General features: G+C 40.8%; 1 protein-coding gene across 3 annotated transcripts; it reads right to left on the bottom strand.

Moving 5' to 3' along the window:
- Nucleotides 1–5,822: 5,822 nt before the first annotated feature.
- On the bottom strand, nt 5,823–12,766 carry ctdspl2a (CTD (carboxy-terminal domain, RNA polymerase II, polypeptide A) small phosphatase like 2a). 3 transcript variants are annotated; one of them, XM_030765792.1, is made up of 13 exons: nt 12,563–12,766; nt 10,832–11,040; nt 10,482–10,620; nt 10,075–10,221; nt 9,374–9,598; nt 8,911–9,004; nt 8,703–8,814; nt 8,137–8,223; nt 7,804–7,866; nt 7,542–7,621; nt 7,203–7,329; nt 6,385–6,480; nt 5,823–6,003 (listed from the first exon to the last, which is right to left on the bottom strand). In XM_030765792.1, the coding sequence occupies exons 2-13, from the start codon at nt 11,015–11,017 to the stop codon at nt 5,938–5,940; spliced, it is 1,422 nt and encodes a 473-aa protein (XP_030621652.1). In that variant the 5' UTR covers nt 11,018–11,040; nt 12,563–12,766; the 3' UTR covers nt 5,823–5,937. The 3 variants fall into 3 exon arrangements, with proteins under 3 accessions (XP_030621652.1, XP_030621655.1, XP_030621654.1); XM_030765795.1 differs by having other exon boundaries at nt 8,911–8,986; XM_030765794.1 differs by having other exon boundaries at nt 12,577–12,766.
- Nucleotides 12,767–12,904: the final 138 nt, after the last annotated feature.

The following is a 12,904-nucleotide window of genomic DNA, read 5'->3' as shown; positions in this document are numbered from 1 at the left end:
AATAAAGTAATGGCTTACATAGAACCTGGTTACATGCGATGTCGGAAGACCGAAGCCCCGAACAGAGAATTTATTCAGCGATCTGTTTGCAAGTGCAAAATGCAAGCTCGTGAAAGTCAACAACGAGGCTTTAACTACCGATTACTCGATATCTGTTAGCATGGTGTCCTACAATTCAACGCATCGACGACAACTGGGAGAAGAAGTCTAGTGTCTTGAACACAGCATGTAGGGAGGAAAGGTTCACAGCAGACAAGTTGAGGGGGGCATTAACATCAGTCATTGCTGAGTGGTTGGGTTACCGTTGTGTGAGCGCTGCTGTCCATGAGTGGGAGTCAGTGCCTTGCTTTATAAATACAGTACAGCTGGTCATCAATAATACATTAAATCGATCACCTTCATGGACCGCACCACAGGACCATGCAGTAAAGTCGTTACACGTTTTCACCACAGCACGTTATAAACTAACACTCCTCGGGCAAAACGCGAGCAGGTAAAGGTGTTCATTTGGATATTTGACATGTTAAGGAATGTTTTGCTATGGTTTTAAAGCGTTTGAAAAGTATAAAATTGATATATTATCTTTAAGTCATGATGTGGGCTTATTTGGAACACCTGTGGGATTTCATGCTAACCTTTATCATGTACCGATTAAGCCCATGCCATGCTTTACACGTATTTCGTTGTATATTTTTATTTTATATTTTAAAATTTGTATGAATGAACTGAAATTAGTATGTATGAACGAAAGTACAAATGAGATATTTATACCAATAAAATTCCCTCATGCCACAGGAATACTTAAGCTGTCTGAAAACAGATGTTCGTGGGCTCAGTGGGTACATCTATCCGAGCTATTGTTTCATTACATGGTTTTAATTTCACATTTAATCAAAAATTCCCAGTTTAATCTAGTTTTGATCAAGCATTAATATTTCATTTCCATGACAGTCTGACTTTGAATGTGACCTTGTCACCTGATCTGAGAACCATATTATTACAAAAGAAAAGACAAATGCACACAATCACAAGTTATGGTGCAAGTTTGTGACAGTTCTCTTATTTGCTGTTGCCAAGATGTGGATAGGTCCTGAGTACAGTTTCAAGCACCTGTTCTCCTATTCCTCACCTGTCTGGCATCCACCAGTGCCCTTGACTGCCTTAACATGCAGCCTGTGTAATGTGTTGTTAATTTCTTTCTTTCAGTATTCAGTATGATGCTACAGAGTACCTGTGGCAACATAGAGATTTTACAACCCCCCCCCCCTAAAAGCTGCTTCTCCTAAGTAGGGTTGTGGGAGGTGCTGGAGCCTATCCCAGCACTCATAGGGTAAAAGGCAGGGAAACACCCCGGACAGGTTGCCAGTCCATTGCAGGGCAGACACATAGACACACGCACATTCATACCTAGGGGCAGTTTAGTGTCTCCAGTTCACCGCCTGGCCGGGAAATGATTATACTCCACTGTTCTGTATGTAATGTTCGTTGTTCCACTGGAAATGTAGATACGGTTAATGGAGACAAAGTATAGCGTGCATATAAATATCAGATTTGATTAGCTTTCCATTAAAGACAGATCATTCTGTTGCTGTATTATGATTACTGGATAGATCATTACATTTTAGTGTTTGGGCCACTTTTTATGTGAGCCCTTGCATTTCTCCACTCATTCTGTGTTTCAGATCTGCCCCCATGTGGACAGAGAACAACACTGCAGCATGTTTTTTAACAAGTTCTACCCTTGAACTTGTACCCTTGGTTGGCCATCCAGGCATGTGGAGAATAATGGCATTGTTCATTTTTATGTTGTCTTACACAACAAAATCGGTTAGTCCTGTAAAAACATACATGAGAACAAATATCTTAGCATTTCCAGTCCAGTCAGTTTTTGCAGAACAGAAGCTTAGACGACGTAGACGTATTCTTAGAGCATTTTAGTTGCCATTAAAGGTCGTTTGAAGGTACAGGAACTGTCACAGTAATGAGAATATGATTTGAAAAAGGTTTCTTAAGGCTTTTCTATGAATCAAAGACCCCCATAGAAATGAAGAGGTACTTTGTTGTTCTCTGCTTTTCACTTCATCCCATTATTATCAGTGCCCTTAGGCTGGCGGAAGAGAAGAAGAACTTTATTTGTCACACACACACACACCAGAGCAGTGAGCAGTGAGATGCAGCCTCTGTGTATAGGATTGAACCCATCCTATACACCAGTGAGCAAGCAGTGAGCACACATACACAATAGGAGCTAGGAGTGGTGGGCAGCTGCAGGTGCCTGGGGACCAACTCCAGTGCCTCGATCAAGGTCACTGACCTTGTACAGGAACCTGGTACATACAGTGCCTCTGTCAAGGTCACTGACAGGAGTATTAATCCTAGCACACATCTTTGATGGTGGGAGGAAACCAATGCGAACATGGGGAGAACATGCAAACTCCACACAAAAAGGACCTGGGATGGCCGGGATTCAAGCCCTTCTTGCCATGAGGCAACAGTGTTAACCACTGAGCCAAAACAGCTGTATTGGCCAGGAATCAAACCCAGGTCAACTACTTGGAAGGCAGCTATTCTAACCACTATACCATTAGCACACTACTGTTAATGGCCTGTCTGCCACCCTCTTACCCTTAATGGACTGTCTGCCAACCAGACACCCAGAATAGATGCAATATTCAACTTTCTTATGCTGTTCTACACGGCAAAATTCTGTCTTATTAAAAACAAACATGTAAACTTAATTCCTTATCATTTCCAATTCAGTCAGTTTTAGCAAAAGAACAGCTTAAGTGGCTGCAGATCTGTATGTATTCTCACAGACCAAAGCAGTTTAGTCACCATTAAAGGTCTTTCAAGTGTAGTGCAGCTGTCCTAGTAATGTGATTGTTCATTGAAAAATGTCCCTTAGGGCTTTTTGGCAAATTTAAGAGCCATGTAGAAATGAAGAGGTACGTTAGATGCCCACTGCTGTTGACTTTTGATCAGTACACATACCAATGCTGAAAAAAATACTAAAAAGCTAACTTGAAGTTATACTACCACAATAATAATAATAACAACAATAATCACTAATTATGGTACCTTTTATCTATTTATGTGCATGCCTTGTAGGAACGACCCTGGTGCGGATGGTGTATCTAAGACAGAATGTGGTTTGGGGGGTCTGAAGTAATTAGATATGAAACGAGCATGAAAAATATATGTGGTATGAAATGAGTATAAAAAAATGAAAGCCTTTTGTTAAATGCAGTGTATACCGCCTGCTCACAGAAAAACCCATGCTAATGACTAATTTGCTGTAGAGGGTGAACGCGAGATCACTGGTTATGGTGAAGAATGGTAACCTCAACATAAGAACTTCACTACCACAATAAAAGTCCTATTTAAGAGGCCGCTATTAAAATGTCTTCTCTCTTTTAAACTAGCCTCTCTGTAGCTCTTTAACCATGTTAAGGCCATTGAGCACATCTGCTCTTTTTGTGTGAGTGCTGAAACATGACCAGACGTGAAATTCACTGTACAACTACATACTTTCTCTTTACGAAGTACAATTATATTGAGCTTTAGATCAGAAATAATTTGGAAACCATATGTTAATCAAGACACTAAACAGATGTATAAACCAACTGTCTTCATATTTAAGTTTAAAGTAAACGTTAAATGCAGAAAAGCATCATAACCAAATTTAATTTTTCATTTGCAATAATTTTCACAACATGCTAAATTTTTCAAAAGCTATTCTACAACTGTAAAGTCTTTAATGATATAAACATATTAGGAAACCCCTCCAAACCTGATGGAAAGTTCTGAATAAAACTCAAAGACCCAATTTAAACATGAATACAACATGCCTTAAAAAAATACAAAATCATATTCTCTTAAAAAGATTCCTCACATATTTTTATACACTGGCAAAATAACATCTAGACACTCCTTTTAGTGCTCTTTTAACCCAATTTAATTTCTTAACATGACTTGACAGTTCCTAGAATCCCATGCATAAAATTTCAATGCAGTAATCTGGAAATGCTTTGCAATCTTCTTCACCTCTCAGGAAGCAGTGTCCATGTGGTGTAACATCTTTCTGTGATGGACAAAAGGGACAAGGGTGGGTAAAACTCCCTCTCCTGCCATCCACATGGTCGTCTATGAAGCTGATGGGTTCACTCACCATGGCGTCTGCAACAGTCTTGTTCTTAAAACATGACTAATTTTTTTAGTGACAGTGAAACCTCTGGTACAAAAGCATACAACTATGGATCTTAGTGGACAACTAGTTAACCCCAGATCATCCTGTTACTGCATGTTTCAGACCATCTCAGGTACAAATCAAGACCTTAATTCCTCTAACTCACGGGCAAGCCCATGCGTGTCCATCCTAAAGCCACAGAGAGAGAGAGAGAAAGATTGAGCTGACAAAATGTGTGGAGTGAATGTATTACAATTCTCATTATCAACACTGCTACAGGCAAAACATTGGGCTACATTCAACCGAGAAGAAAGAAAAGAAAATTAAGCGAAATACAAGACGACGAGAACAGTCGAGGCCCTGTGAATATTGAGGCAGTCAAAAAAAAAAAAAAATCGCTGGTTTTCCAATTTGCTGTTACATAAAAATACTGTATTAATGACAGTGGAAGTAAAAAACAGCAACAAAAAAACCAAAAAACCAAAAATGGGGTAACATTGAGATGGAACAAAGGAAGCCAACCCTACAGAAGCAGATAGAGATCTGTACATGACAAAGGTTTTTTTTTTTGTCCAAACAGTATTCAAAAAGCAAGATCAGTGAGTAACCAACACTAAATATGGCGCAGGCTTGCAGTGATTCAGCTAACTGATGCGCTGGTGAAGCTACAGCGGCCTTTTACAGAAAGAGACCACTAATAAATGACTTTCACAGAATAGCAATTAAAGCCACATACAATATTTTACATTTGAACTGTACTTGGTATATCAGATAAACTGAAAATAAAGAAAGCATTAAAAGCTGTTGATTTCCTTACACATAACCTGTAACACTAATGACAAAGTGATCAAATCCTTACCAGTTCCACCCTTCTGTTAGACACTTCATTACATAAAGGAATCTCTTATCGGTTTGATTTTTTTTCAATACTTCAAAAATTTGTTGTGGATTCAAAATAGTGTATGCATTTTTCATTTGAAAGCAGACTAAAACATGGTTATGTGTATCCAAACTAATCAAACAAACAAAGGACAGATTTAAAAACTTAAAAAATAAAGAGAGAAAGATCAAGAGAGAACCAAAAAAAAAAAAAGGATAAAAATTAAATTTGTCAGAAAAACATAACTGTTCAACTACAAGGAACTACAAGGAATGCATGATGACACCAAGAGCAGAAAGCAAGAAAGGTTTTAAAAACCTGGAAAAAAAAAATATATGTACACATTATATATATATACATATGCACAAACATAATTGAGTATGTATATATTTATATGTTTTATATATATTCATATTAGACTGGCCCTTCCTGTTGAAATGAGTGTGTGGCCTGCTAGGCCCAGGGTCCTTAGAGCACCAAATGGAGTGACGTCACTTCTCTGGTCGACAGCGCTTCCATTCCCACAAACGCTCCCCTGAATCTTCTTTGATGCTTAGCGAAGAGATGCTGCATCTCCTCCAGGATAAAACCAGTAAAACTGAGGGTTCCTCTTGTCTTGTCCCTCTGTCCAATTAATGTGAGTACATAAAAATTTATACATACATCATCCAAGTCATTGCTCTAAAATGTTTTCTCCCTCCCCCCCCCGTCCAACCACTCTTTGCCAACCCACCCGCCCCCCTCCCACATAAAACACTGCCAATGAAGGCAAATGTGTCATTGCTGTAGAGTTTTTTTTTTTTTCCTATGAATTTGTCTCCCTCCTCCATGAGTCCGCTTGGCCTGGGAGGCTAGGCCGTGTCCCAAGAGCTCAGTCAGGGGGCAGAAGGTCATGCAGACGGAACCGCTCTCTGATGTGTGGTCGTACATCCTCGTTCTGTCAGAAACAGAGTGAGTCAGTTTCTCGCTTAAAAAAGAAGCATTTTTAAAAATTCATGCAAATTTTTTCCAACTAGCAATACGTTATCAGCTAATATATATCCAACCACCTCAGATCTTTAACTTTTATATCGTAATATCTACCGTTTAAATTTCATTAACCATACCCACAGTACAGAAAAACTGACGATACTAAATAAGAATACGTGCATGAATCCAATCAGAAGACCAGAGCTAAGTATAGAACAAAATAACATTTCAGTCTCCATAACAAAACAGTCTCCAAATTTACAGGGAAAATAATAATGACCTTTAGATCAAGGGGCACCTTGAAAGACACACACACACCCACCCACCCACCCACCCACCCAACACCTACCATTTCAACCAGCTTCTCCAAGAAAGGGACCAGCTTCAGAAGCTCATTGTCATTCCGATCCATGAACCAGCTCTCGATAGGAATCCCATTGGAAAGCTGTGACAACACACACAGAACATTGCCGCTTTCAGACATGCACTGCAACCCTGAATTTATCCAGACGTTACCCGGGGCAGCTGTGTTGAGAACGCAAATATCTGAATCAGCTGGATTGGACATTAAACGGACTCTGCCAGCTCCCTAGTACAAAGTCCGTGTAATGTCCGATTGAGTCCACGTGCGAATAGAGCAAGTCACTGTCCAGAGAATTCACAGCAAACAAGTGGGCGTGTTGATGGCACAAAACCAGAAGAATACAAACATCTGAAGAAAAAGGGTCATTTACATGAAGATACCAGTGAAAATGTGTAACTGGAGAGACGACGAGATTTGGCAAGTTATGTCGGTAAGGGCCGATGCCGAAATAGTCAGACAAACTCAAGGAACGGCAAGTGACTTGGTTGTTCATGGGCAAATTACAAACCGGCTACGTGACCGTGGTGTCATTTTGTGTCATGTCCTGCCTCCTGCACACTCTTCCCAGGCACCACCCCTCGCATAAAAACTAAACGGAATATTTAAAGTAGGCGAGAACATGTTTGACACGCACCATCTCCTGTTGTATGTTACATGTGTGAAAGGGCAACTCGGGACAACGTCCAGACCTAATTCTTCGGACACTGTGCAGAGTTCATATGAGAAAATGGCACATGTGAGCTTTTCATCCTCGCACTGGGACAAAGAGCACACACTCACATGGCTGTGAAGCCTTCACTAACCTGGTAGGCAAAGGCTTGCGGTGAATTATCAATAATGACCGTCTTTGCCAGGTCTCTCCCCAGAATGTTCAGGTCTTTGATGTAGTTGCCTTGGACACACACGCAGTGCTCGCGGAACAACCTGTGCCTATTGTTACATGGTAAGATTCCAGTCAAACAATGTCTCCTTAACTCAGTAAGAAAAAAAAGCATGCAATATTTAAGAAACAAAATGCAAAAGCTGACAAGCTCAATGCAAATTCAATGTGATTCTTGTGCAATGTTTAAGCAATTAATGAACATAATCTTCATTTTGCTGGCACAGGCAACACAGATTCAAAGTAAGAAAAGCAAACCAACCTGACCAACTGTTTCTTCGGATCTAAAATGTTCAGCAACTTATCAGCATAAACTTTCTTGGAGGCAGTGAAGAGTATGATCTGTGGGTGAAACAAAATTATACTGGTTACATGAGTATTTAGAGGCATGTGCATTCCGCTGATGAATGATCTGAGAAGACATGGGCTCATGACCCTCTCTCAATATCCGACACCTCACATCTGTTTCAGAAGTCACAAATAACAAACACACAAACACACACACACACACACACACTTCTCACCTCATAAATCTGAGACATTCGTTCCAAGAACTCCCTAAAAAATGGTCGCAATCGCACATACACCTAAGGATGAGAAAACATATGTTACTGTAAATATTCAGTAAATGAAAGTCAAAACAGTGTTCATCTGAAACACACACATAAGGTACACATTTTAGTGCAAAACTCTACAACTGACAGCAAACAAGAGCACATACTACTCCTAAACAGAAAATAACTTATAATTTCTATCAGTCACAGTTTTCATTTCAGATACTGCACATTAGTTTAAGAAAAATAATAACCAAAACAAAACAGACTGAAGAACAAAAAGGTGGAATCTGATTACTGTACCTGGTAGATGACATCTTGAAAAAGCACTGGGAAGGTTAGAGCTGCATCCTCCAGCTCATTTAAGCTACAGTGCACCAACGTCTCATCCTAGCGTAGGAAAACCAATTCAGTCAAGGCCAAATTTACAGTAAACACAATCCTCTCTACATTTACACAGCATATATGTAGGGTCAACACAGGCAAATCATCATATCTGAAAAAATGCTAACACTCTTAAAATGCCACGATTTCCTGCTTTTAAACAGGTGGAAACTGAGTTCACATTTTACCAGTAAAACCCAGTGAAAAGGTCTGAAATGGTTAAAACATGGTGTCCAGTGCTTTTCCCTACATGGCCTGTCTACCTGCTTGTTTTTAGGGTGACTTTCTATTCATTCATTTATCGAGGCTTGGAAATATCAGGTGAATTCACTCCCTTGCTATCACTTTCTTTAAATGTAGCATGAAGTGATCAGATTCAACCTAAATCCAAGCAAACAGTAAGCATTAGCACAGTCCTTAGCCAAAATTTACAAATCACAGCTGCTAAAACATCACAACTGTACTGAACTAGAACTAGAACTTACAAGGTCTAGAACAAGTGAGAACTCTGGCGTACTCCTTGTCTTCAGTGGGAGCGCTGGTTTACGGGTGAGCTGTTCCTCGGTCAAAGGTGGCACGTGCTTAATGAAAAAATACCTAGGAGGATAAGATAACACGCACACACACACACAGTTAAGAAAAAGTCGTCGTACAGAGACAGGTGAGGTGCGACAGTCAACAGCTTTCACTTACGGGTCAAAGACTTCCCAGTCTTCTTCATATGTGCCCTCTGGAGGAGCTGACGGTGGAGAATCTGGGTAACTGCCATCTGGATTGGACCCCACAGCTGCTCAGAGAAGACAGAGGAACACAAACTCTAATAGCTGCATGGACTTTTCAAACACTCAACAATAACTTTGCATGGAGAGTTCTCAGAAATCTGAGAATTGGCATCTAGTCTCTTTGGAATCACTGACTGACAGACAAACAAACAAGCAAAAAACCCTGAAACTTGAGTCTCCTTAGATTTAAGATCCATGAGAGGGGGAAAATGAAAACATTGTGAAATAACATTGGGAAAACACAACGTCATTCATTTAAAATCATTCGGTACACCTGTGGCCCTCTGAATCTCAATTACATTCACCATTAAATCTTTCTACCTAACTGCTCACAAGAACTGGACCCAGACGGTTCCAGAGGTATGTGTGTTTACCTGTGAGAGGTGGCATGTCTGCCTCGGTGAAGATCTCTCCCTCCTCTACAGCTGTGTCAGCGGGAGGTAAAGGCCTCGGGTTGGGCACAGGGTTGGGGGGCACGGTTTTGCCATCAGTGGTGGTGGGGGTGCTGGTGGGAGTCTCCTCCAGCTGCTCCATTTCTAGCTGCTTCACTATCTCCTCGGCCTCCACTGCCTGCCCTGGGGAGTCCGAGCCTGATGTCACTGAGGCAAACAGGGGGGATGAGGTTGTTAATGTTGGTTAGGAAATGAATGGACTGTGACTGGGACATTTACCGTGGATAAACTGCTCGCAATGGGAATGGCTTAATGCAGAGCTCCTAAAACAACTCACCTCAAAGTGTTATATCTATGCTCTATCCAAACTCTCGCAAACGTATTCTGAACTACTTTAATCATCAGATGTGCAAGTTATGTGAAAAGCCAAAGGAACGTTTGAGGTAAGGCATAGGGAAAAACTGACCTAAAGATGTAAGTGGACAAAAAATAAGCTAAATGAAAAACGTTTGTTAGTTTTGTTTTTTTTTTTTGTTTGATTTAGAATCTTCCTGTGACAGACTGCCCAGCATCACTTCAATAACATGGACAAATTTAGTTAAAACACATGACACATGAAGTGACAGCAAGAACTTTTAACAGAGAAACTAGATGACTAGAAAGTTGCTCCAAGCAGCTCCTACCATTTTTGTTGGCTGGTGAGAAGAAATTGAAGACGGGGGAGAAGATAGTTCCTAACAGAGTAGTGCGTGGGGGGCTGCTTGGTGCCCCAGTCTGCACCTCCAGTTTCCCATTGGGCTTCACTGGTTTACTCTCACACGTCATGGTATCTGGAGAAATCAGTCACAGAGTCAATCGCTTGACTTATCAGTGTATCTTAACATTTTAGAGTATGAAATGAGAACTGGTACGAATGCTTGGCTTTCCAGAATAGAGGAGATACATGAATATATGTCTAATCAAATATTTTACCACTAGGGGAAAGGCTTGCAATCAAGTTCAAAGCAAACTAAATTCTTATTGCATTTCCATTTTAGCAGTAAGACAACGACATCTTCAATGAAAAATCAGTCAGACTGATTTAGCTCACCCCCATTGACAGGACCTTTCCTGCGAGTTCTGGGGTTGGCTCTGCTGGGCAGGTTTCCAGTTGGTGGTGTTGATGTGATCAGGTTACTGTCCAAATCGCATTCAACGCGGCTTCTCTTGGCAGGGGTGCACTGCTCCACCTTCAGTGGAGAAATATCATGCAAACTATGAACACTGCCATCTACTAAATTCAGGAATCATGCTTTTGAATGAATGCACATTGAAAGGCATGTATCTGTGGAACTGCATAAAAATTTCAGATCTCACTTGTCAAACATTGAGCAAATCAGCTCCCAAGCAAGTAAGCTGCTCATTTTCCAGAAAGTTTCAGTAAGGGTGTAATGTTCTCACCTTAACAGCATTTCCTCGTATAAACCTTTTGATGGTGGAGAAGATGCCTGTATCACTCTTCTGCATCCTGGTTCTGCCTGAGGGTAACGTGGGCTCCACCTCTGAGTGTTTTCTCTTGGCCTGGGTGGTCCGGGCTGGTGGGCTAGGGTTCAACTGCTGAGATGCCTTTCGCACTCTCAGCCTCATCGTCCCAATAGTCACATGTAAAACTAGAAAAAGGACAAGACATCCTTTTAATCCACTTAATCCTCAAATCTAACCCAACAATTCGAAATCTCTCATGAGTCAGGTGCCCAATTTTTTTTTATCAGACAAGAAAGAAACCTATTCAAATTATTAAATGTACTTCTGTTAAATGCACTCAGGTTTCATTAATTATCGATTACATGTGCTAAATCTACAACAACTTTAAAACCAAAATAAATCTGATGACATATAAAACGAGATTTCAAGCTGAATAACAACGGAACCTCATTAACATGTCAGGCTACATATTTTGTGGATATCCCATTCAGTCAGACTCGGCTTACAGACAAACTTGTTGCTGCATGCCACAGTTTTCATCGTCCCAAATCAAACTTGCACATATAACTGAAACACCGACTAGAGCTACTCCGTAGTCACATTGAAAAAAGGCTGATTTCTTCTGCTCTCGAGGTAGTGTACTTTTACTATTTACTGAGAGTTTCACTGGAGATCAAATCCAGTAACAAAAAGCGTAAAAATATACTATTTGCTATCATGCTCTGGCTCATTCATTTAAGAATCACGGCGGTAACGAGCATTACTGCAACCACTCAGAAAATGCAGATAAATGCAACGTTACAATAGCCAGATTTGGGAGCAGGGACAATCAAAACACGATATGAACTTGTAATACTGGCAAAGTGGGCGGGGTGAGACATGCAGCAGGCTAACTGGCTACGTTAGCCGTAGCTAAACGATAAGCCATTATTTTAAAAACTGTTACCAACGTGTTCAAATTGTAGACCACGCTCAAGACCTGTGACTACTGTCGTAAATCCAAGTTCCAGAACATTAATTTACACATGGTGCTTGGCAACAGTTTTCAAAGTAGTTAACATTGCGGACGTTGTTAGCTGTAGGTGGTTATCCGCTAAACGGTCAATTTTTCAGATCAAAGAATGCCTGTGTATCTACTTAAAATTTTGGCATGTTCTGTCTGTTTGTATGAGATTAGTTTATTTTGAACGAATCAGAGAATCAAAACACCTGACAGCGAATTAACGCAGGCATAGCTGACTACTTCTTAGATACGGCTTGCTGAGCTAACTTGCACAGCGAAGTTGCCAGAGCCAACTTTGACTTGGGGGCTAACGACTTGTTGGCTAAATTTCTGGTATCTTCCGACATATTGCTGGCAGGCAAGCTATCGCTAGCTCATTCCCAATCTTCTATTAATGAACAAATCAGCGATCACGAGCTTTGTAAGCTATTAAGAAGGCTCAAACCAGACTTGTAGAAAACCTCACATATCGTTTTTATGTAACTGGTCCCGTGAATAAATGGAAGACAATATGTAGAGTGCGGCAAGCTAGATAATGCTAACAGTGCTACAGCTAAGCTATGCTAGCATATTTCTTACTGCCTGAACAACATGTTCTCAGGGCGAGACAAGAGGCGTGAGGAAGACGCGAGATTTTAAAGCACTGCGACCGTGGCGTAGGGTTAAATATTTATTTTTGCATGATAGCATGGCTGCTTACTTACAATTTAGCACTTACATTCCAAGTGTCGCGGGAGCGTGTAGATGAGGTGGTCGTTAAAACAACGACAACGGGGACGGCCACTAGCAAACTCCTCGGCCGTCTCTCTTATATGTAATCAGTGTGAGAGTCACAGAGCGACGAACAGCTTTTCCATAGCTTCTTGGGACGCCATTTCCCGCCTCCTCAACAAGACACACTTGAAAAGCACCCGGATTATGAAGCACCTGCGCATGAGCAAGCCTTTTCCTTACAAGCTTGTAGTCCCCGTTATTTATCATTCACTTACGTTCTATCTTGGTGTGCGGCACTGTTGAGCAGTCCATGGCCTTCGAACGACATCTTA

Source organism: Chanos chanos, chromosome 2 (assembly GCF_902362185.1).
Source record: "Chanos chanos chromosome 2, fChaCha1.1, whole genome shotgun sequence".
In the NCBI taxonomy this organism is placed as follows: Eukaryota; Metazoa; Chordata; class Actinopteri; order Gonorynchiformes; family Chanidae; genus Chanos; species Chanos chanos.
Note: the sequence above shows the minus strand (reverse complement) of the source record. Positions and strands in the feature narration are given on the sequence as shown.